This window comes from Zeugodacus cucurbitae, chromosome 4 (assembly GCF_028554725.1).
Source record: "Zeugodacus cucurbitae isolate PBARC_wt_2022May chromosome 4, idZeuCucr1.2, whole genome shotgun sequence".
In the NCBI taxonomy this organism is placed as follows: domain Eukaryota; kingdom Metazoa; phylum Arthropoda; class Insecta; order Diptera; family Tephritidae; genus Zeugodacus; species Zeugodacus cucurbitae.
This window is the reverse complement of record NC_071669.1, coordinates 43,382,995-43,403,950: the sequence shown is the minus strand read 5'-3', so window position 1 is coordinate 43,403,950 and position 20,956 is coordinate 43,382,995. Positions and strand designations below refer to the sequence as shown.

General features: G+C 36.8%; 1 protein-coding gene across 9 annotated transcripts in view; it reads right to left on the bottom strand.

Moving 5' to 3' along the window:
* Positions 1-1,149: 1,149 nt before the first annotated feature.
* The window catches only part of Adcy8_1 (adenylyl cyclase 78C), a 219,527-nt gene continuing 199,720 nt past the window's right edge, over positions 1,150-20,956 (bottom strand). For 8 of the 9 annotated variants that reach the window (XM_054229445.1, XM_054229448.1, XM_054229447.1 and 5 more), the window contains 15 exons: positions 20,475-20,564; positions 19,294-19,455; positions 13,523-13,659; positions 11,483-11,623; positions 10,675-11,212; positions 9,589-9,684; positions 8,021-8,160; positions 7,301-7,455; positions 6,310-7,184; positions 5,067-5,162; positions 4,749-4,929; positions 3,261-3,664; positions 2,935-3,163; positions 2,629-2,774; positions 1,150-2,538 (listed from right to left, as the gene is read on the bottom strand). In XM_054229445.1, coding sequence (XP_054085420.1) covers positions 2,425-2,538; positions 2,629-2,774; positions 2,935-3,163; positions 3,261-3,664; positions 4,749-4,929; positions 5,067-5,162; positions 6,310-7,184; positions 7,301-7,455; positions 8,021-8,160; positions 9,589-9,684; positions 10,675-11,212; positions 11,483-11,623; positions 13,523-13,659; positions 19,294-19,455; positions 20,475-20,564 — 3,504 coding nt within the window. In that variant the 3' untranslated portion in view covers positions 1,150-2,424. The remainder of the gene's footprint in view (positions 2,539-2,628; positions 2,775-2,934; positions 3,164-3,260; positions 3,665-4,748; positions 4,930-5,066; positions 5,163-6,309; positions 7,185-7,300; positions 7,456-8,020; positions 8,161-9,588; positions 9,685-10,674; positions 11,213-11,482; positions 11,624-13,522; positions 13,660-19,293; positions 19,456-20,474; positions 20,565-20,956) is intronic. The other variant, XM_054229450.1, reaches the window with a different exon arrangement.

Here is a 20,956-nt window from a genome sequence, read left to right as displayed (position 1 = left end):
CAGCTTTTGCAGCTAGCATCCGATAAAATTCTTAATTTGACCGCGTGAGTCCCAATGGGACTATGCAAGAGGACAGCGGCGCTCCTGTTTGTTCCACCGTAAGTGCAACAGAAGTACCTGTCCTAGCAAGCTCACCAGCCTTGCAGTTTCCTGCTATTCCGCTGTGGCCAGGCACCCAAACTAGTATGATAGCAAAGTGCTCCGATGCAACTGATAACGAGGACTGGCAATCCTTAACCAGCCTGGAGCGCACAGTCATTGAGCTTAAGGCTAATACTGCTGCCCTACTATCAGAGTGGATCGTTACCTTTTTGAAAGCTGCTGCACTCCGTAGCAGTGAATCCGCTGCAACCTTTATGGCCGCCACTTCCGATTGAAACATGCTACAATGGTCCGGAAGCCTAAAGCTGAAGTTAATGAGAAGTTCCGGACAATAAACTCCTCCCCCAACTTTCCCCGCTAACTTCGACCCATCCGTAAAGAAGATTACCGCGTCTCTCCTCCAGCGACTTCTACCCACCCAACCCTCTCTTGAAGGTATGAGAGCAGAGAATAGACCGCCAGTGTAGGGATCATCGACATGATGGTAGTCCAGTAGCCTCGGAATGAAGTCGAAGCGCCTGAGGATACTAGAGTGCCCAGGTGCGCACTCTGTTATATACCCAGCCTCCCTCAGCCTGATAGCGGTTTTCGCATACATACACCTTCCGGCTATGTTCACGGGTGCTATATGAAGTAAGGAATTCAGTGCCAAAGTCGGTGTGGTCCGTAGCGCACCGCACATGGCTATGAGAGCCACCCGTTGCACACTCACTAACTCCTTAGCTAGTGAAGTTTTTTCAAGCGCCTCCCACCATACGTGAACCCCGTAAAACATTATAGGCTTGACTATGGTTTCATATAGCCAAAGAACTACTTTAGGTGAGAGGCCCCATCTACTACCAATGGCTCCCCTACAACAATACAGGGCAACCGATGCTATGTATTAAAATACGCCGGTAGCATTGTGTTCCCAAGAATAATTGATAGATTTGCAAAAAAATTTTCTTGCTGTTTTTTTGCACATAAATTGACTAAAAATTCAAACAAATGCTTCTGAAAAATCTTATACTCAGCGCCATCTATGAATACAATGAAAACAACACATGCTATGGTTTATTGTTAAGTGTTTTATTTAAAGCTAACGACTAGACGAACAATAGTAGTTTAAAAATTGATAAAATTATGTTTATGCACATACATAAATAAATATATATATTTAAATTGTACATATATACCACTACATATACTTCTCTAAGTTCAGCATATCTGTACACATAGTAAAAGTGTATGAGTCTATTCGAAAAAGTCGAAATACTAATTTTTGATAAGTGCTCCAAAAATTGGCATTTTAATTAAACCAAATGGACTTATTGAAGGTAGGCTTAGTACAACAAAGTAATACAAGGAGCTTTAAATACCATACATGGCATTATTGGTTCTTATGAACTTGGACTACTTTTATGTAACATGCTTTCAAGTGACTAAATCTTCATCTTTATGAAGTATTCTTCTGATTACTGTTGTAATAATTTGTTTTCTGTCGAATTTTAGTAGATTTTAGGAAAGCATATTTATTTAGAAAATATTAAGTAATAAATTCGTACAATATAAATAACATCTCATCGAAATTTCTCGAAAACAGTTCGAGTGAGCACCTTCTACAGAATATTTTATACTATGAAACCACTTCAATAAGGTTCTCTGCTTTTTTGTATTGGTCGATATTATGTTCTCAAAAACAATAAATATTTAGAAACAGAACTAGTAAATGTAAGTGTATTCTAGACAGGAAAAAGCTTCACATATAAGTTATTAGCCGTTCAGAGGCGGTTTTAAAAATCTAACAAAGTTTTAAACGCAATTATACATATGTACACATATATGCTTACTTAGCATCGTATTTTCGATTACTTAGCTTCTAGGAAAATTTGTTTACTGTTTAAAATTTCTTAATATTTTTTTGTTCATACATTTAAAATAAAGCTAAATCTGTTCACATTCACATTTGCCATAAGTAATTGAATTGTTGATAATTAAGTACGTAAAATGCCTCGTCTAAGAGTACATACATTTTATCTATCCAATAGTCTAACTAACTTAAAAAATGCTCCAAAAATAAATGCACTTTTCGCTTAATTGAAATCAGTTTACATTCAGGGCCTCACTGGGGTGTTTCTGTCTTTACTTTCGACATAATCATATTCGCTAAATATACACATACATATTACATTACATACATACGCTTAAGGGTGTCTAAACTAGAATTTTCTTAATAGCAACAATAAATAAGTTCATTATGTAAGTACTATGTAATTAAAAGTTCTTGTTGTTGTTGTTGTTGTTATTCATGCTCAGGGCACCTTAGACCCAATTACGCATAGGCTATAACGCATCATTATGACTTTTGGACAGCGTCGTTTCGATCTGATCGATGCGTCGAAAGGACGATATATACGAGTTACTCGTCTGTGTTACTATCGAGTTGTTGGACGAGCTCTGCAAAATGGAAAGAAAGAGAACAAAATAAAATATCACATTAGTGAAATTCCGAACGGGCTTTGGTGTAGAGCGTTTATAAAAGTCAACCTTCTTTTGTCGATAGGAGCGACCACGCACTCGTGTTGTATTCCGCCTCACCGGATTGTTGGTGGTAGACTTTTGCGATAGGCGCACCGAACTGAAGGTACTACCACGTCGACCACGTCGTATTTGCGGTGAGGGAGTGCCAGTCGCTGCAAATCCATTGAAAGCGATAAAAATAAAACCAATTGTATATATTTACATATTTTCACATGTACACATAATATTTATATGCATGTATATCTATATATATATATGTATGTATGTATGTATGTCATAAATGCACACATCTGTCAAGTGATGATGACTTACGTGTGCCCGCAATGGTGGTGCTACGTTTCGATGCCTGCAACATGCCGAAGACCACGGCGCTGAATGAGCCGTGGTGGGAGATCTGCCGCTGTAAGTTGGGCGCCTGTGATAACGGCACACCCGCCGGCAATCGTATCGGCGAAGATAATTGACTTTCACTGGCGCCTTTAGGATGCACAAAGTACGTGACCATTAGGCCTTTACCCTTCACGTTAATCTCGCCGCGTTTCTAACAAATAAAAGTTGACCGTTATATGAAAGTAGTGCCCAAAGCATTTTTTACGTAAATAAAATAATAACTGCAAAAGCTATTGCGAGCTACTAACCACACAAGTATATCCCTTGGCCTTTAGCAGTTCCGAAGTTTTGGTCGGCACTTGTATGCGCCAATTCTCGCCGGTGGAGTCCATACGTGAGGCCACGTTCACCGTATTGCCCCAGATATCGTAGACAGGCTTACGTGCACCAATCACACCGCTTACCAGTGGCCCACTGCAGATTCCTACGCGCAGCTGGAAATTGTTGAATGCCTCCTTGTTGATCTCTTCGAGCTTTTGCTTCATTGCAAACGCGAATTCCACCAGGTCACAAATGCTATCCTCCGCTGTTTCGCCGCGTGCGTGGAGATGTGCTGAATTGAGACCGGAAGCGGCCATGTATGTGGCGCCAACTGTTTTGATCTTCTCGATGGAGGCGAAGCGCGGCTCCTCCAAAAGTTCGTCGAAGTCGCCTGAGAATTATGAAAGCTTGTTAGATCGGTATTAAATATGTTACTTTCAAGTCAAAATCGTCAGGTTTAGAGGGTTTCTATTTATTTTATTTCTATGACCAAGCAAATTATATATATTTCTATAACATTTTTTAGGTTTGTATCGGTAGCAATAAAACTCTGATGTCATTAAGAACTGTTGTTATTTTGATTAATTGAGACAAATTATAGATGTGGTAAAATTAGAAGGCCCTTGATGGGCAGTAATTTTAATACTTAAAGACTGTTATCGGTACTCTGAGCTAAGCAAAGAACCTTTCGGAAGAAATTTTTGAAGTTTGAAGGAGCTAAAGGGTGATCCATTTCGAGGTTCCTCTTTAAAATTTTAGACATGACTACGTTTTAGGTGGTCCATTTGTTGAGTTCGATTTTCAATGACTCGATGTTCGAGCATTTCGATTGGTAACTTGCGAATGACACTTGTGATGTTTTACTCTAGGGTCAGAATCGAAGCGTTATTGTCCGCATAGACTTTAAACTTTACATATCCCCATAGGAAAAAGTCTAACGGTGCGGTATCACACTATTTGCGATGTTTGGGAAGTGCCGCCATCTTATTGAAACCAAATTTCGCCGAGATAATGAGCTTGAACCTCAGGCATCAAACAGTCGGTTCTCATGGTGCCATAACGGTTGTTGTTGCTGTTGTAGTGGCGATTATCTATCCCTGCCGGAACGGAAAGCATAAGTCTAGTTGTCGTTGAGGTCATCTAACGGGAGACCAAGGAAACATGCTGTTTCGACGGGGTCGGACCAAAGGGAAAGGGGTGTTAGATGAGTAGGGTTCGCAAAGCGGTGATTAGTGTCATGCGGGGACTCGTTGCATGTAGGACATGTATTTTGTATGTCGGGGTTCAGTCTGGATAAGTAGGAGTTTAACCTGCTATAATATATAATAATAACTGAACAAAAATAACATGACAGCTTGACACGACTCGTGCAGCTATTGACCTCTACTTGGCTCACCCTTTATATGATCCCCGAAGATAAAAGCAATCACACGATGTGCAAAAGTTTAGAACAAATACTCCCAAATGATACTCACATATAATTTCATTCAAGATTCGTATGCATGCTTTGCCGTTATCGATGTCCTCCGAATAGAAATCCTGGAAGTTGGGTATGGAAGCGAACATAACGCCACATAGTGAATGATTCTTTGAATATAATTCATCTGTGTGCTCATCGGACAGGTAATAGGCAGCTACATGATGAGGCAAAATATTCTGCAATTAAATTAAATACCAGTAAATAGGGAATCTAATCAAATTGTAATGATTTCCACGTAACAAAACAAAGTTTGTCTAATTATTGCTGTGCCAAATGATGCTCAAGGAAAATAAAAGCATAGAAGTGTATTCACCTTGATTAATGTGTCGTTGAGTGCGCGATTCGATTTCATATTCATTAATTCACGTTCAGCTTGCTCCTTCCAAATGAAATCCAAACGGGAGGTGACCTGTGGTACAATGACAGCGCCACATTTCAAGTGAGAAAAAATGTGAGAAAGGTGAAAAAGAATTAGAAAATAAGAAAAACTTCATTAATTAAATGCAAAAATACTGAGAGTACATATTTTAATGGTTGGTTGATTTGTCGTGGGCATTGGATGCTACAGGTTCATAGTACATAGTACACGTGTTAAGTATATACTCGAACTTAAGAGTATACCCAGTAAACCAAAGTGTAATATATTTGTTTTGATTAATGTGAGATCTGAAGAATATTTGAATATATTAAATCTCAGCTTAAAAGGCATTACATTAGTGAGGAGAAGTTAAGTAAGTTTGGTGATCAAAAGACTACACAGAGAAACTTCTTCTAACGGATAGGATAATCTCTGTTAGACGGACACCTCCTTTGAGCGGAAATTTTTCATAAAGTTAAATTTTTAGAACAAATGAGACAGGCAATGAGGTGTCCAAGAGAGGTTACACTGTAAATGGTCTCAATAATCAAATCAGATCTTAAATGTTAAATCAGAAAGTATCTTAAAATCATAAAAAATAGTTTTAAGTTACAAAGGTGGTCATCGTTTGCCATTTCTCTGCTCCCATACAAGAGAATATTAACTCATTAACGCGGTATCCATAGCTTGGCGCATTAAAGACAGCAAAAATTAAGCATTTTGGTTCGTTGGGTACTTTTTCATTGAAAAATGCGCACAATCGCTGATGGACATGCCGTTTTATTTAGATCTTGACGTGATTTGTAGATGTCTGCTTGAAATAGAAATTAAAATGTTGACAAGTGACACTTATATTTAACCGTCTTTTTGACTTGTCTTAACTTGACTTGACTTAAATAGAATTTCATTAATGGTATTTCTTAAGGTATAATATAACTAAAGTGAAAAATTCCAAAAGGTTCTGGGAAAAAGTAGAAAATGAATGGTTTAATAATAAGGTTATAGAGGGCCGACGATTGTTCAAAATCGGGGTAAAATGCCATTCATTTCTACAGCCAACGGTGTTATAGCTAAGTTCAGTGACAAAAGAGGTAATTGAATCAATTCTTGGATTGTTTTATTTTAGATCTCAAATAACACTTCTAGATTTCAAAGAAACAAAATAATAAAAATTTCGTAAGTTCATTACTTGAATTACCTCCACAAGGCGGGCATGATAGCCCACCATTACCAGAAAAGAGCACAACAATATCAGCATCTGCACATCCACGGGCACTGCCATGCGTTGGTATTCGAAATTCGCCGCAGACGATTGGTAAAGTGTTGGATAGGTCAGTATCAGGATCATATAGCAGCCAACCATAGCCAACGCCATACATGTTTTGATGAGATAATACAGCTTCAGCGCCGTGGCCAGCGATACCAGACACAGCACCCAGGTGAAAATGATATACTCAGGATGCGCACAATCATTTTTGCGACGCTCCAGCTCGTCCGGGACGCTTAACACATTGAAACTATTGAAAAGTTCTGCGCTATTTGCATCTACCAAATCCGATTCATTGTCGTTGGTGTTGGCAGCTGCTGCTGCCAATAAAATGGCGCGCGGCGATTGCTCAAATGTTTCCAATGTTTTGCTCGTTGCATTTAGCAGATTTATTGGTGTTTGCGTTAGATTGAGCGCATTAACGATGCTCTGGCGCACCAGTTCGCCAGCTGGTGCCGCAGTGAGGTTGTCCGTGATGAATGTATCGACGATTGTGCCATTGCCAGTATTAATGGTGATATTGTGATGTATTGTTGCCGATAAGTACACATTCAACTTGATTTCCTTTTCACTACCATTTGCCAATAAAGCAGTGATTGCATTGTTGTTGGCATTGTTTAACTGACTACTGGTGTTGTTGTTATTGACGTCTGTATTGTCGAACGCGTATGTGGAGTCCGGACAAATTGCCAAGCCAATTGCACTTAAAACCGACATCACTATTATAACAATGCAAATGAAGAAGGTTCTTCGTCGCCGTTGGTGTACAAGTTTGGCGGAATTCTGTTTCAGATAAAGTGGCAAGTCTGTTGGTGACGTAAGCGACGAGAGGACATGATAAAATAGTGAAATAATTTCATTTACATTTGCGAAGTTGACACATTCATCAGAAGATAGTTTTGGTTTATTCGCTTATACTCACTTGAGAACTCCTCCGCCATGACCAGCACACAAGAGAATGTTAAGCAAATGGTTCCGACGACCAGACAGATTATTAATTTGGTGCAGCGCGGTATTATAATGACTTGACACATCACAATAAATAGCCATATGATGAAAATACATAGCATATTCGATCTGGGAAAGGTGGAAAACGAATATGAATAAAAAGATTTAGCAATAATAAACTAGATATTATGATATTCATAGTTCAAGGAAATTATAGCTCAACTGGGAATTAAAAAATCACACCTTACATAAGGTACTCATATCATACTGCTAATCATGAACTTATCATTTTTAAGTTTCGTGAGAGATCCTGAAATAAAATCTCACATGTTCCCACAAATCAACCTAAAGGGAATTATCCTGGTCTAATAGGATGATAATACAAATTTTGATTTGAGAGATCACTTTTTTCCTAACACAATTCTAAATATAGGCAATTAGAGCCCACTTTTTATTCTGTGTTCTGAAGCTGTCATTAGTCTAGTAATAATGTTACAATTTGAATATAATGCGGGCTGATAGAGTAGAAAATACCAAAATAAATATAATGAATAATTTTAATTTAATTAGACTGAATTGTGATTTAAGTAACTAAAAACAGTAATATCCCTGGCTTTTTCAAACGAACATTTGGTTCAATTTGGTCGATTATTAACTCATCCTTGGTATAAAAACTTAGTATTTGACTACTCACCTAAACATATCTTCACGTAATTGACAAAATTTCTGCTCTTGACTGCGATCTTTAAATTTTAAGGTCCATGTATTCAGGTACTCTCGTCTGATTTCCTTATTGGAATTTATTTGTATATTCTGTTCAATGAAATCGTCAATCTATGGAAAAGTGATATAAATTTTTATAAAGCATGTATACAAAAATTATGCTTTAAAATGAAAGACTGATGTTTTTGCATAAGTACAGTTTGTCAAGAATGAGTTTACACACTGAAAATAAATACGCTTTCTCTTTCCGTTATTAAGAGCCGTGCACATCGAGTAATTTTTGATTTAGAACCTCGTCCTCTTCAAGTCTATCTTCATCTTCCACTCGATTTTACTCAGGTAACATTACTCATAACTATTTAAAAAGATTATATTGGGTATTTTAGATATGAAAAAAAATCAAAAATTAATCACTAACTCAATGAAAAATTCATTCTAAATTCCATTACGAAGGATAGGTAACGGTAAAGTATTGTTAATTATGTAACACATGCTTAAGAAAGAAAAAACGGGTTTTGAAAAGAGTTTCTTGACACTAACAAAATTGAATGATACTTATTTTTTGTTTTTTTGTTTGTATCAATTCCTACTCAAAAAGTGTGTTTATTTTTATACTCTCGCAACAAAGTTGCTAAATAATAGTTATAGTTTTGTTCACATAACGGTTGTTTGTAAGTCCTAAAACTAAACGAATTAGATATAAGGTTATATATACCAAAGTGATCAGGGTGACAAGTAAAGTTCCAATTCGGATGTCTGTCTGTCCGTCCATGCAAGCTGTAACTTGAGTAAAAATTGAGATATCTTGATGAAACTTGGTACACTTGTTTCTTGGCACCATAAGAAGGCTGGGCGAAATCGGAATCGAAATCCCACAAAATGGCAATAACGGAAAACACATAAAGTGTCATATCTAAGCCAAAAATTATAAAGCTATGAAAGTAAAATTTTTTATGAAGGATCGCACTATGAAGCAGCATATTTGTACATATCCCGTAAACTATTAAAGCTATATCAACCAAACTCTCAGGAGTCATTTTGTTCAGGCATTTCCTTATACAGTCTAAAAATGGAGGAAATCGGACTATAACCAATAACCACACCTACCTCCCATACAAAGGTTATGTTGAAAACCACTAAAAATGCTTTAATTCAGTAAGAAAAGATGGTACAGAAGAGCTGCACTCAAAATGACATACACAATTTTAAATGGGCGTGGTTCCGCACACTTATGGGTCAAAAACCATATCTCCGAAACTTCTCCACCAATTTCAATGAAATTCGCTTCCTAATATCTTCCTGGATTCCCAATGATATGTTATGAAAATAGTCTAAATCGGTTCACAACCACAACCACAATGGACTTTATACCATATATGTACCGAATATGTGAGTCAAATTGTGTGTAAAATTAATTAAATAAATTGCGAGAGTATAAAATATTCAGTTACACCCGAACTTAGCCCTTCCTTACTTGTTAATATGTAAACTCATTCTTGGCAGGCTGTATATGTATATAACAAGATTTAAAATTCTTACCTCTTCATCCAATGCAGTCGTTGAATGTCCGTGGTCCTGCTTAGCATCGGCCAACACCGAATCACTCCGGTTGAGACCGTCCTGCGGTGAATTGAGCTAGATTTGAATGGATAAAATAAATTATAAATTTTATAAATTTTTGAAAAATTATTGTAAGTGATTTTTTTTTGATAAAATTAAGTATATGTAGTATCTTCAGTTTTTAAAATACAATAGAAAATATTCAAGAATTTAGCAAGTTGTCACTGATTCGAAAGAAGACAAAAACGCCTGCAAAGGTGAAAGACCCTCCCCAAATATCGTTTAATAAACTTCTTTTAGAACTCATATTCAAATTTCTTATTTGTGTCAAGTTTTATCCAATGTTTTGATTGTTGTTTATTGTACTATAAAGTGAAAGGATTTTATCATATCGAATTTAGGGGCTACAACAACCCACTTTTTCAAGGAAATGTTTTTACTAACTTAACCACTTAATTTGATATCTATCTCTTTTAAGTTTAGGTGTTACAAATATTCTTTAAGTGAAACAAATTATGATGCTCGGTGAAACATATTGGATAAGTATATAAAGGCACCAAGCAGTAAATTGAAAGTTGTTTTCATTTTGATTTCACCTACATAATCCTTAAAAATAGAACAAAAATCTCCAAAATGGCAAGAGTACTTCTAATCATATATCGAATAAAAAAAAAAAATATTTCAAAGACTGCTTTCAAAGTAAAATTGAGTACTATTGCCTTAGAAAGTTAAAAAAAAGGCATAAAGGAATTGCGAATTGAGATTTTTGTGCTAGAGTTTTATGTTACAACAAAAATTGCGACTATGGAACGCCATTCATCAGCACGTTTCAAAGCCCATACTCATCAGTCACTCTTGATTGCAAGGCTTGTTTCAAATTCAGTTTTTGCGCAAAAAACCATCAAATATGTGAAACATGTAACCTGAACATATTTCACTGAGCTTTCCTGGCCAATATTGCCACTGCAGTTGACCGCCACACAAAGAAACATATTGAATAGTAAAATTTCACATAGGCATACGAGTGTGTATGGTATAGAAGCAATTATTAGCGTACGCACGTACATTTTTGAATGGAATTTCCGGTGTCCATTCCGTGGTCGGTTCATCCTCAATAATTAATGCTTTCGGGTCGATTGTGCTTGCCAGATTCTGGGAACTCGCTGTCGCACCGTTCATTTTTAGCGGCTGTTGATCGACCACTGTGGTGGGCGCTGTCATCGTGGTCGGCGAAGAGACAGTCGATAAGCCCGTTGAATCTCCAGCACCAGCACCGCCGCCCGCACCGTTGCTGCTGGGCCCATTAATGCCATCACCCACGCGCCCACCATTACCCAATGCCACACCTTCCATCACATTCGGCAGAGAGTTCACCGAAATATTCTTCTTTTGCAACGCAGCCAACGGTGCAAGTGGTGTTGTGAGCGGATGTCCAAGTTGTTGTTGTGGCGTATCCACGCCAGTTGTGGTGGATATGGATTTGGAGCCCATGCTGGCGGGTGTTGTGACTGCGGTTGGGGAGCTGGCGTCGCTGCCGCCGGTCGCCGTGCCAATGGTGTTGGCTAAGTGTTGACTGCTGCGTGTGCCAAAGCGACGCTTCGGCCTGGAAATGTCATAAACAAAAACAAAGTCAAATGGAATAAATAAAACAATTCAAAGGTGTGTTTGTGTGAATCTAAAGTTAAGTGCTCGCTGTAGTTAAAGCATAAATATTTTAGCCAAATAGCGGCACATTCATTGATTTGTGTATGTGTGTGTGTGTGGATTTATTTAAAATTTAATTGAAACCATCTTAGCGTGCGACAGGCGTAGATTTGCGGCACTTCACTAAATTGTTTATTTATGCATTTCACCTTCTGCTTCAATCACTTACCGTAACGGTTCGGTGCGCTTGATAAGATACGTTTTGATGTTCATCATTTTCAAGTGATTGTCACGGCTACCGCCGTTGCCCGGCTCCACTTCGTAAGCCTCGTTGAGGCACTTCAGTGTGGCCTCGGAGATGTGTACACGCCTGTAAAGGTAATTGAAGTCGAATTAATTGCTAACACGTGCAGAAATTTGTTTTGCAAATTCGCCGTAGGATAATAAATGTAATCGATTGACTTTATTGCTCATTAGAAATGTAAATAAGTGTACTTGAATAATTTCAACATAATTCATGGTGCTATGACGGTGTTTAATTATTTACGAGCAAAAGCAGTAAGCGAAAAGCAGTAAAGCACGAAGGCTAATAGTATATGTCCGTGGGAATCATATTAAAAATTAATTCAATCAGAGAGTTGAGTGACGTACGCAGGTTTGTATATCAAAAAGTAAAAGTCGTTAACGAACACAATTTTTACTAAACCATACATATATAATTGAGCTAAAATTGAATATGTGATTGTGACGCCATTTGTCCTGGATTCCAAACAACAAAAAATATGTATTTTTTCACAAATTATAATGCCGATAATAATAGAAGAATGACATATTTTAAGATTACGACATATTCTGTCTGTAAAATTATCATCAACTCAAAGGAGGACCTAAGATTCTAAGGATTCTAAGAGCAATTATAGAATTTTTTCGTTAATTTAAGACAATATCCACGAGTGTCGCGCAAATTTCAAACAATGGATGAAACACGGATACATCATCATCAACAAAGCACCCGAAAACAAGACATTTTAACCGTTTATTATTTGGAATTCAGATAACATTATTTTCTACGACTATCTCGAATATAGGAAACACTAAAAAAATCCTATTGTCCAAGTCCATATTCGGGCCAAAAATATTCGGGTATCATTGAGCGGTAGCCATTTCCATTCATAGTAACGTGCCATCATCACGGAAGAAGTACGGCCTAATGTCGCCGCCGGTAATTTTTTCGGGATGCGATGGTGACTCATGGAGTACGTGTGGATTGCTGCCTGACCAATAACGCTTATTTTGATTATTGACGAACCCATTCATTCATCGCTAAAAATTATCTTTCGATGAAAATATGGATAATTTTCAAGTTGTTTCTCAGCCCAATTCGCGAACATACGATGATTCTGGTGGCCAAGCGGCTTCAGTTCTTGCGTCAATTTGACCTTGAAAGGATGTAGGCCAAGATCTTTTGGCAATTCGCCACAACGACGTCACAGAGATGCTCAGCGTTTCAGAACGACGTGTGAGGGACTGATTTGGGTCTTCCTCAATTGATATGCTTGACACTACGGGTACTTATTTGTTTCATTGGCACGGGAACATTTTGTACTGTGCCTGTGGATTCAAATTTTTCCAGTAGACGCTCAATTGTTAATCTGACAGGATGAGTGGACGTAGCGCTCTTAAAGTTGAGACCATTCACTACGAATTTCGGTAGTAAATTTTAAAAAATTCGACTCGTTGTTGGATCGTATATCTTTCCATGATGAAATGGCAAACATTATTGAAGAGAAATATCAAAAGAGCAGGTAAAAATATGGCGTCGTTTGCTGTCCATATCGGGACCTAGCTTCACTTGAAGTGACTTTATTCGACTTTTAATAAATATCTTACATAGTTTTTAAGTATTGAATTCCAGAATTACAGCTATGACTTGTTTATTTGAGGTTTATTAAAAAATATTTTCTTTTTTCTTTTATTTGATGAAAATTCTTTTAGACCACTATGTAAATTTTGATTGCTTTCCTTTTGGAATAAAAATATAAACAATATGGTAAGTAAATATGTGCATACTATAATATATGGATGGCTTCTACAACCGCGCGGTTATGCTTGTTTGCATATAGAATTTATAAGTTTTTTCCAAAAAAGTGGAATATAAAATATTTTTTAACAGTTATTTAATATGAGTGCTGCGAATGCTTTGTATTTACACTTTTTCCTAACATGTTTTCAAATATATGTATATATATAAAGAATATTTAATACTCACCCGGGAATACCGCCAGATTCCATGTGATTTGCAATAATAACATCGTTCGACCAAACATCAAAATGCCATTTTTTATTGCCCAATACGCCGCACATCACCGAGCCGCTATGAATGCCGATGCGCATATTTAAATCGACCTGTGTGAGAGTATGAAAAAAAATAAATAAATACCATGAGTCAAATACGTTGTTGCAATATGTTATGTGTGTAAAAAATAAAATATTTCCATATACTTTGTACTGATGTAAGTAAACACGAAATACAAATACGTATTTTAATTGCAGCACTTTTCGACTTTTTAATTGGTCTCAAAAAGCAAGTTCCGTTATGAAAAATATGAAATCGTCCAAAGTAACGGAAGTGAAATTATGGTAAAAGTGATTTACTCTTTGAAATGTAGTGATTTATGAAGAGTCAAAATTTACCGTTAATAATAAAAATAGTCAATTGAATCAAGATATACATGCGGATTCCTTAAGTTAGGTTTTCGAGTGACAACTAATATTTGAAGGATAATTCATAAGATAACCCTTGATTTATAAAGTTGCTGTTATATGTTGGAAACCATTGTAATGTATTTACATTATGTCAGCTCATTGTTATAGGAATGGTCTGCACGATTTCATTAAAAGGCTAATATATTGTCTGATGATAATCAAAAATATATATAGAGATCTCCTGCATTTAGCTTAGAAAGCTCATAATCACTAAATTACGACAGTTAACACTGACTGGATCACAATTTGTCGTTGAAGATGCTACAAAAATGGTAATACACCGAACTCCGGACTAAAATAGGATGGCTCTTCATGACTGCAGAGAAGAATATGATGTTCAATGATGTTTGCATGACACCTGTAAGGAAGTACCGCGAACATTTTCAATATATTTTCAACCACCCTACTTATATAACACTATTTTATCCCCGACCCCGCCGAAATAACATATTTCCTGGGCTTCCCATTAGATGACTACAACGACAATGCTTAGTCTAACTTCCAATATTGGTTAACGATTTTTAGAACGACGATATTTTTAAGACAGACAAATCCTGTTCGATTCAATCGAAGATCCTTTGGACGAATCCCTTAAGCTTTTTTGGCTATCAATACTGAATCTCCAGCTTGGAAATTTGTATAAAGATACCGAAGTTGAAAAGGGGGTACATACTTTAGGCGTAGAGAAGACATTGTTGGTGCATTTCGAACTCTTTTTTGTGTAATAGACAGTAATAAAGGATGATTCATTTCGAACTTCCCTACTTTATTATCATTCGAAAGAACATTTATTTTTTAATTTATTTTTTAAAGATTATCTTTTTCAAACGTTGGCGGAGGCTACATCTCAGATGGTCCATCCGTTGAGTCCAATTTTCGATGACTCAATCGAGCAATTCGACTGGTTTTCTAACTGTATGATATCACACGATCTTGGTGACCAATCGACCGGCCCAAAACGTGAAATTAACTGTTTACCGAAGTATTCTCTCAATAAATCCATTGACTGATGCTATGTCGCCGAGATCACGAGCTTCAATTTCAGGCATCAAATAGTCGGTTATCATGCCGCCATAACGGTTAACTTTGACGGTTACGTTCTCACCGGCATCATTTTGGAAGAAATATGGACCGATGATTCCACCGGCCCACAAACCACACCAACTGAATGAAATGACAGCTCTAAAATCTCTTCAGGTTGTTCTTCGTCCCAAATGTGGCAACTTTCTTTGTTTATATCCCCATTGAGCCAGAAATGAGCCTCATCGCTGAACAGAATTTGGCTCGAAAACATCGGATGTTTTTGGAACTTTTTAAGAGCCCGCTCGCTTGGAAAGTTTGAGGGGCTTCAGTTCTTGCACAGTTGTATTTTGTATACTTTCAACTTAAGATCTCGACGAAAAATGCGCCAAGTTGTTCCATACGTCAGTCCGAGCTGCTCCGAATCGACCCTCCACCTCTACTCTCTACCTGTACTTTGAGGTTATGCATATCACAATTGGACAGTCCTACCAACACTAAGTCTGGTTGTTGATTTACAGTGTTTGTCATTAAATAAGGAGTAGGAAATAGAGTGAAAGAGAGATGAATGCCTATTTTTTTGAATAGAAAGTGATGGTTACTGTCTTAGTTTTGAGAACTGAAGTGAATCAATTTTCTATGTTATCAAGAGTGAAATTTTATGAAGAATTGAAATCTTCTCATTTCCGGATCAAATATAAGAGAACGCCGTATATATACTCATAGATTGAATTCAGGTTCTTTTAATAGCTGATATATAAAAGCCAAGTTAAAAATATATTAACAATCTATGGAAATATGATCCATATTCTTACAGGTACCCATTTCTTTGCTTACATTTGGTATTTATACGAGTTTACATACAATATTTGTCTACATTTTGAATATATGTATATGCATATATGGTAAATATTCCACAAGACTGCAAGGATGTAACGCCGTTGATCAACGTTGAAACCAGATATGTATATTTTACGTGTACAACAAACCTGCGGTTGTAATAGTTCATGCCTTTAAATGGGTCATAAAGTGGTTGAAGTTGCGGTTGGAGCCCCACGTTTTGGCTCACGTACACTTGCTACAGCATAAATCAAATGTTGGAAATGTACAGACACATGTTCTGAAAAGGATTCGGAAGTGCCAGTGGGCTCCAAAGGCAACACAAACACAATGACCCAAAAGTCATAACTTGCAGACATTGAAAGTGCTCGGAAAGTGGAGAGTCAAAGTGTTCGCCACTTTTACGGAATTTCATTGATTTTCGTAGGTATTGTTTACGCTTTCATATTGTGTTGCACTCTGGCATAATTTAAGCGTTGAATTTAATAATTTTCCACTTGCACAAAATCACGACAATTTAGCTGGACATTGTCTACACTGTTGTACAGTGAGTGGGTCGTTGCGTGAGAGTGTATGTGTGTACGTGCGTGTGTATGAATGCATGGTGCATTTTTGGTTGCTGCTGACAGGACGAAATGCATTCAAAGCGATTTCCATGCAAATGAATTGTCAACATTGACGCCGTTACCTCGAACCTTTCGTGTCAGCAATGTCAGCAGCACAAACACGTATGTTTTTACATACCGGTAGATATGTACATATGTAATAACGGTACACAAGAGACGAGGTGAAAATTCGCACATGCACACACTGGGTGCTTGTGTGTTCACATGTTGGTTGTAAATTTTTGGTTTGTTTCGATGGTGACATGCAAAAACAAAATCACGTCAACTGCTGGTCAATAAAAACACCGTTTTACTGGCCTCAGAAAAAACTGTCATTGCTGTTGTTGTGATTTTTTGTGCTGCCTATTATATTGGCAGCGTTGTGGCTGTTCCTCTGAAATACACCAAGGTGTTAATGGATGAGCTAGGTGGCACCAATATAAATTTCAAGCATAAGTCAAGTGGATCTGGCGTAAAAAAGAGCGAAGTTATATTTCCAGTTAAATTTTTTTGTGCATTTCGGTGGATATAAGCAAAGGATGGGATTTTATTAATATTTTATTTATTTTGGCGAAATTTTTTGCAATATATTGAATAAATACGCTGATAGATGACCTTTAGAATTTTTTGCATTTTACAGTGTTGTCTCTGGATTTTACTGCTAATTGTCAATCACCAGTCCTCTTTATATCGATATGGGTACATACAAATCTCTTACATAAACGTATTTGATATTAATTACCATACGCTTATCCGAAGCTTGGTGTCAATATTGCATATAATGCCGAGTGCTGTGACCTCATGATTTAAACCGAGATTCACAGAAGACCGAAATCTTGCATGCTAAACCAATCGTAAGCTTGAGCCAATGAGCAGAGCTAATCAGGGTTTATTACAATGGAGAGGACGCGTTTAGCATTAAATTTCACTAACAACACTATTTAAAAACTACAGAAATGAAGTACGGGGTAATATTATTAATAAAACAATTTCCTATATGAAATCTCGAAATCCACAAAAGTATCAAATTATACCCTTATGATTCGGAAAAGCGCTTGAAATAGGTTACAAACTTCTTAAGTCGGCTATGTCATTTTTAGTCACATCTAGTTCGCCGAAGGTGAGCCTACCAATGTGATTCAACCTCTGTCTAGCAAAAGCTTGACATTTGAGGAGCAAATGTTTAGATGATTCCACCGAGCCTTTCTCCAAACAGCTTTGTTAACTTCCATCTGTCAAGTCACAACGCATGTGTACTTATTGGACATTGCCCAGTAATACCCCCGAGAGAAGGCGGCGTTAATCCAGATTAACTGCTTTAATCGGAATTAATTCGGGAGTTATCTCAGTTAACTCCGTTTGCTAATTCCCATTTAATCCTCAAAATTTTAGAGAGTTAAAGCTGTTTCAGACGTGTCAACTCCTGTTGCGGAAATTCTTAGTATATAGGAGAGGGGGCGACGAAGAAATGCGAAATTCTCTTCTCTCTATAAATTAAGAATTGCCACAACAGGAGTTGACACGTCTGAAACAGCTCTTCGTGGGTGTGGGTGGTATTTTGGCAACATTGTTAAACATGGCCGCTTTTAACCTATTGTGAATGAAAATAAGCAGTACTGGCAGCTGTTTTTCAATTAAATGTTAACAAAAACATACACATGCAATGAAATAGTTAATTTTATTTTAAAGTGGAAGTTCTAATAATAACGCATTTATGTATTTGCTTTGCTTTCTATCCAATTTTATTTTACCAAAATGAAAATATTATTGCCAATCAGCTGTTTGTGGGAGTTTATAACTCGCTTTGCTGCCGTCTGTCACCTACAAATTTGGAACTGATTAAAAGCGCAGTTAATCGAGATTAACTTTGCCGTCTGTCTACGCTATAAGTACACCTATGATCGTGTCGAGATGGACCTTGCTGAGGGAAAGCCATTCTTTTTATGCATCACTGCGTGCCAAAATGATCTCGTGCTCGAAAGACACTGCAGGAGACTGGTAGTCAAAAGCTTGTGTTGATTAAGAGCTTACAACAGAAGACTATCCCTCCCACCTTCACTTTGAACTTCGATTTTTACGTGAAAAAGCACACTGTGCCTCTTTTCCATCAACTTCTCTCCTCCCATATACATAGTCTTCGTAAGTACGTGCGTAGAGAAGAAACCGCTGGACTTCAGAATGTCCCAGTTTGAGATTCTTCATGTACCTAGTGTTTCTAGGCCTTGAGAAATTGGATCTAAATATCCCTTAAATTATACGAAAATGAAATGAAGCTCGGGGAAATTCAGCTTAAAATTTATTAATTCAATTAATCTATAGTATGGTTCACTCTATGATAATATAATGATATCGATGATATTAACTCGGTGTGTGTAATTATTAACCGATATTTTCGTAGGTTTCAAATTTATATGATAAAACTATCGAAGTAAAGAAAATATTTTAAATTATAATAGTAGAAATGTGTGCAAATCCAGCTACAACTCCATTATGTTACTAAGAATATCTCAGAAGTAATATTTAGGGGAGTAAACTGCGGTTAAAGCATATGAACAAGTTCTTCAAAAAGTATAAATAAAAGGGGGTTTTGATTTAATTTAATTTTCTTTTTCTTCCTCCAAATTATTGCATTCAAAATATGGAGGAATTTGAAGAATGGAAGGCTAAACCACATTTCTCCTTTGCCGCTTTCTGGCTTAAAACCGTCCAAGCATATTTTCTTACCACAAACATCCCGTTAAAATACATATTGACATTCTACAACACATTAGTCTGTTTGCTATGAAAAAAAAAAACGAATTATACTCACGTGCGTGTGTAGCCGCACATCCTTGATGGCCTTTATCATGTGCAGTCCAGTCTCCACACTGCACACCGCATGATCCGGTCGGGTCTTCCAGTTGTCACTCTCGAACTGCGACACACAATAATAGCAATCGCCCAAGAGTTTCACACGTAAACAGTGATTGTCCTGTGGTTGCGGTCAAATGAGGCGAGCGCAACAGCGACAGCATATCGTTGCAATAATAACAGCAACACCAACAGCAACAACAATAATAACAAATAGTGTGTACAGCACGATGCATCAACGTCCAGGGCCAAACCGGAAAAACGTAAAAATTTTATATTTACATTCTTGTCTTATCTTTAGCAATTTGGCTTCATTTGACTACTTGGTCAATTGTTTATTTTGTTTTTGTTTTTGCTTTTACTTTTTTCTTGTGTCTGCAGATTTATGTATGTCTTGTCATGTACATATAGTATCTACATATAAGGAGATGCCGTAACCCGGCTGTCGGGTGTTGTGCGAACAGTGACAGATGATGCCGTCACTTAAGTGCGCTATTTGCTTCCGATAAATGTCAAAGCGGTTGATGCTAAGTGACATGCATGCGTACATACATAAGTACATATGTACTGTTAATGTTCACCGTGTAAACGTTGGTTTCCTTCAGCGTGAATGGTCAAGCGCTACATATGAATATAGAGCGCAATAAAAATTGTATATACTTGCAGATGCATACATTTTGGAGGTCGTACATGAAGAAATGAGAAAAAGTTATATGAAATATTTAAAAGCTACCGTTGCTTGTGGGTGATCTGTCAACCTTTATGGAAATCAGCATACATTCTCAGTGACCCCTCATTGAAATTTTTATATTTTTTAGAATGCGTAGTTAATTGTTAGAAAGGATTTGCTGAGAAAATGTCAGTTTTAGAATGCGGCAAGATCAAATAAGCTCTCTGATTTGTCGTTTTCTAACAAGGTATGGTAAGCCATGAAATACCGGAAGTTTTGATTTAGGGTCTGACCGTTATTTACAAATGAAAATTTCCGCAATAACCTTTTCGGAATTTGTAAATCAAGCAATACAATTTGAAATGTTGGAAGTACGAAAGAATTCCTAGAAAGCGATGTGAAGGAAATGCTCTTTATTGTCGCTTAAGAATAACTTTAAAGGTAAATTAATTTACACAAGTTTTACTCACCTCGGCAATGCGATCAAAACGAGCAAACAGATCGTTTAGTATTTTGACAAGCTGTTGAGCGGAAGTTTTACTTGCTAACTCAGTGAAACCCTGTAGAAAATATATAGAAATTTTATATTTAAGTTAAAGCATTCGAAGGTGTTTAAAAATTGATTAGTCTGTGGTCTTTATGTGTTTTATACCAATGGCTTTGGTTGTTTCTGTTAATGATATCTCTAACAACGTATTTTAATTTCTCTCATTGTAGTTATTAATTACACAAATTAAAAACGATTTATAAAACTAAATATTAAATTATATAAATTGCCGAACTCAGATATAAGGATGAAATATTTGCATGCTTATCTAAGTTTGGACCAAAGTAGATAACACATAGAATAAATTTAGGCGTTCTTGAATATTATATTTTAATATTATTTTTTAAGGTGTTTTCAGTTAAATATTTTTTTCGGGTTTTAAATTAAATATTTACTATTATTGTT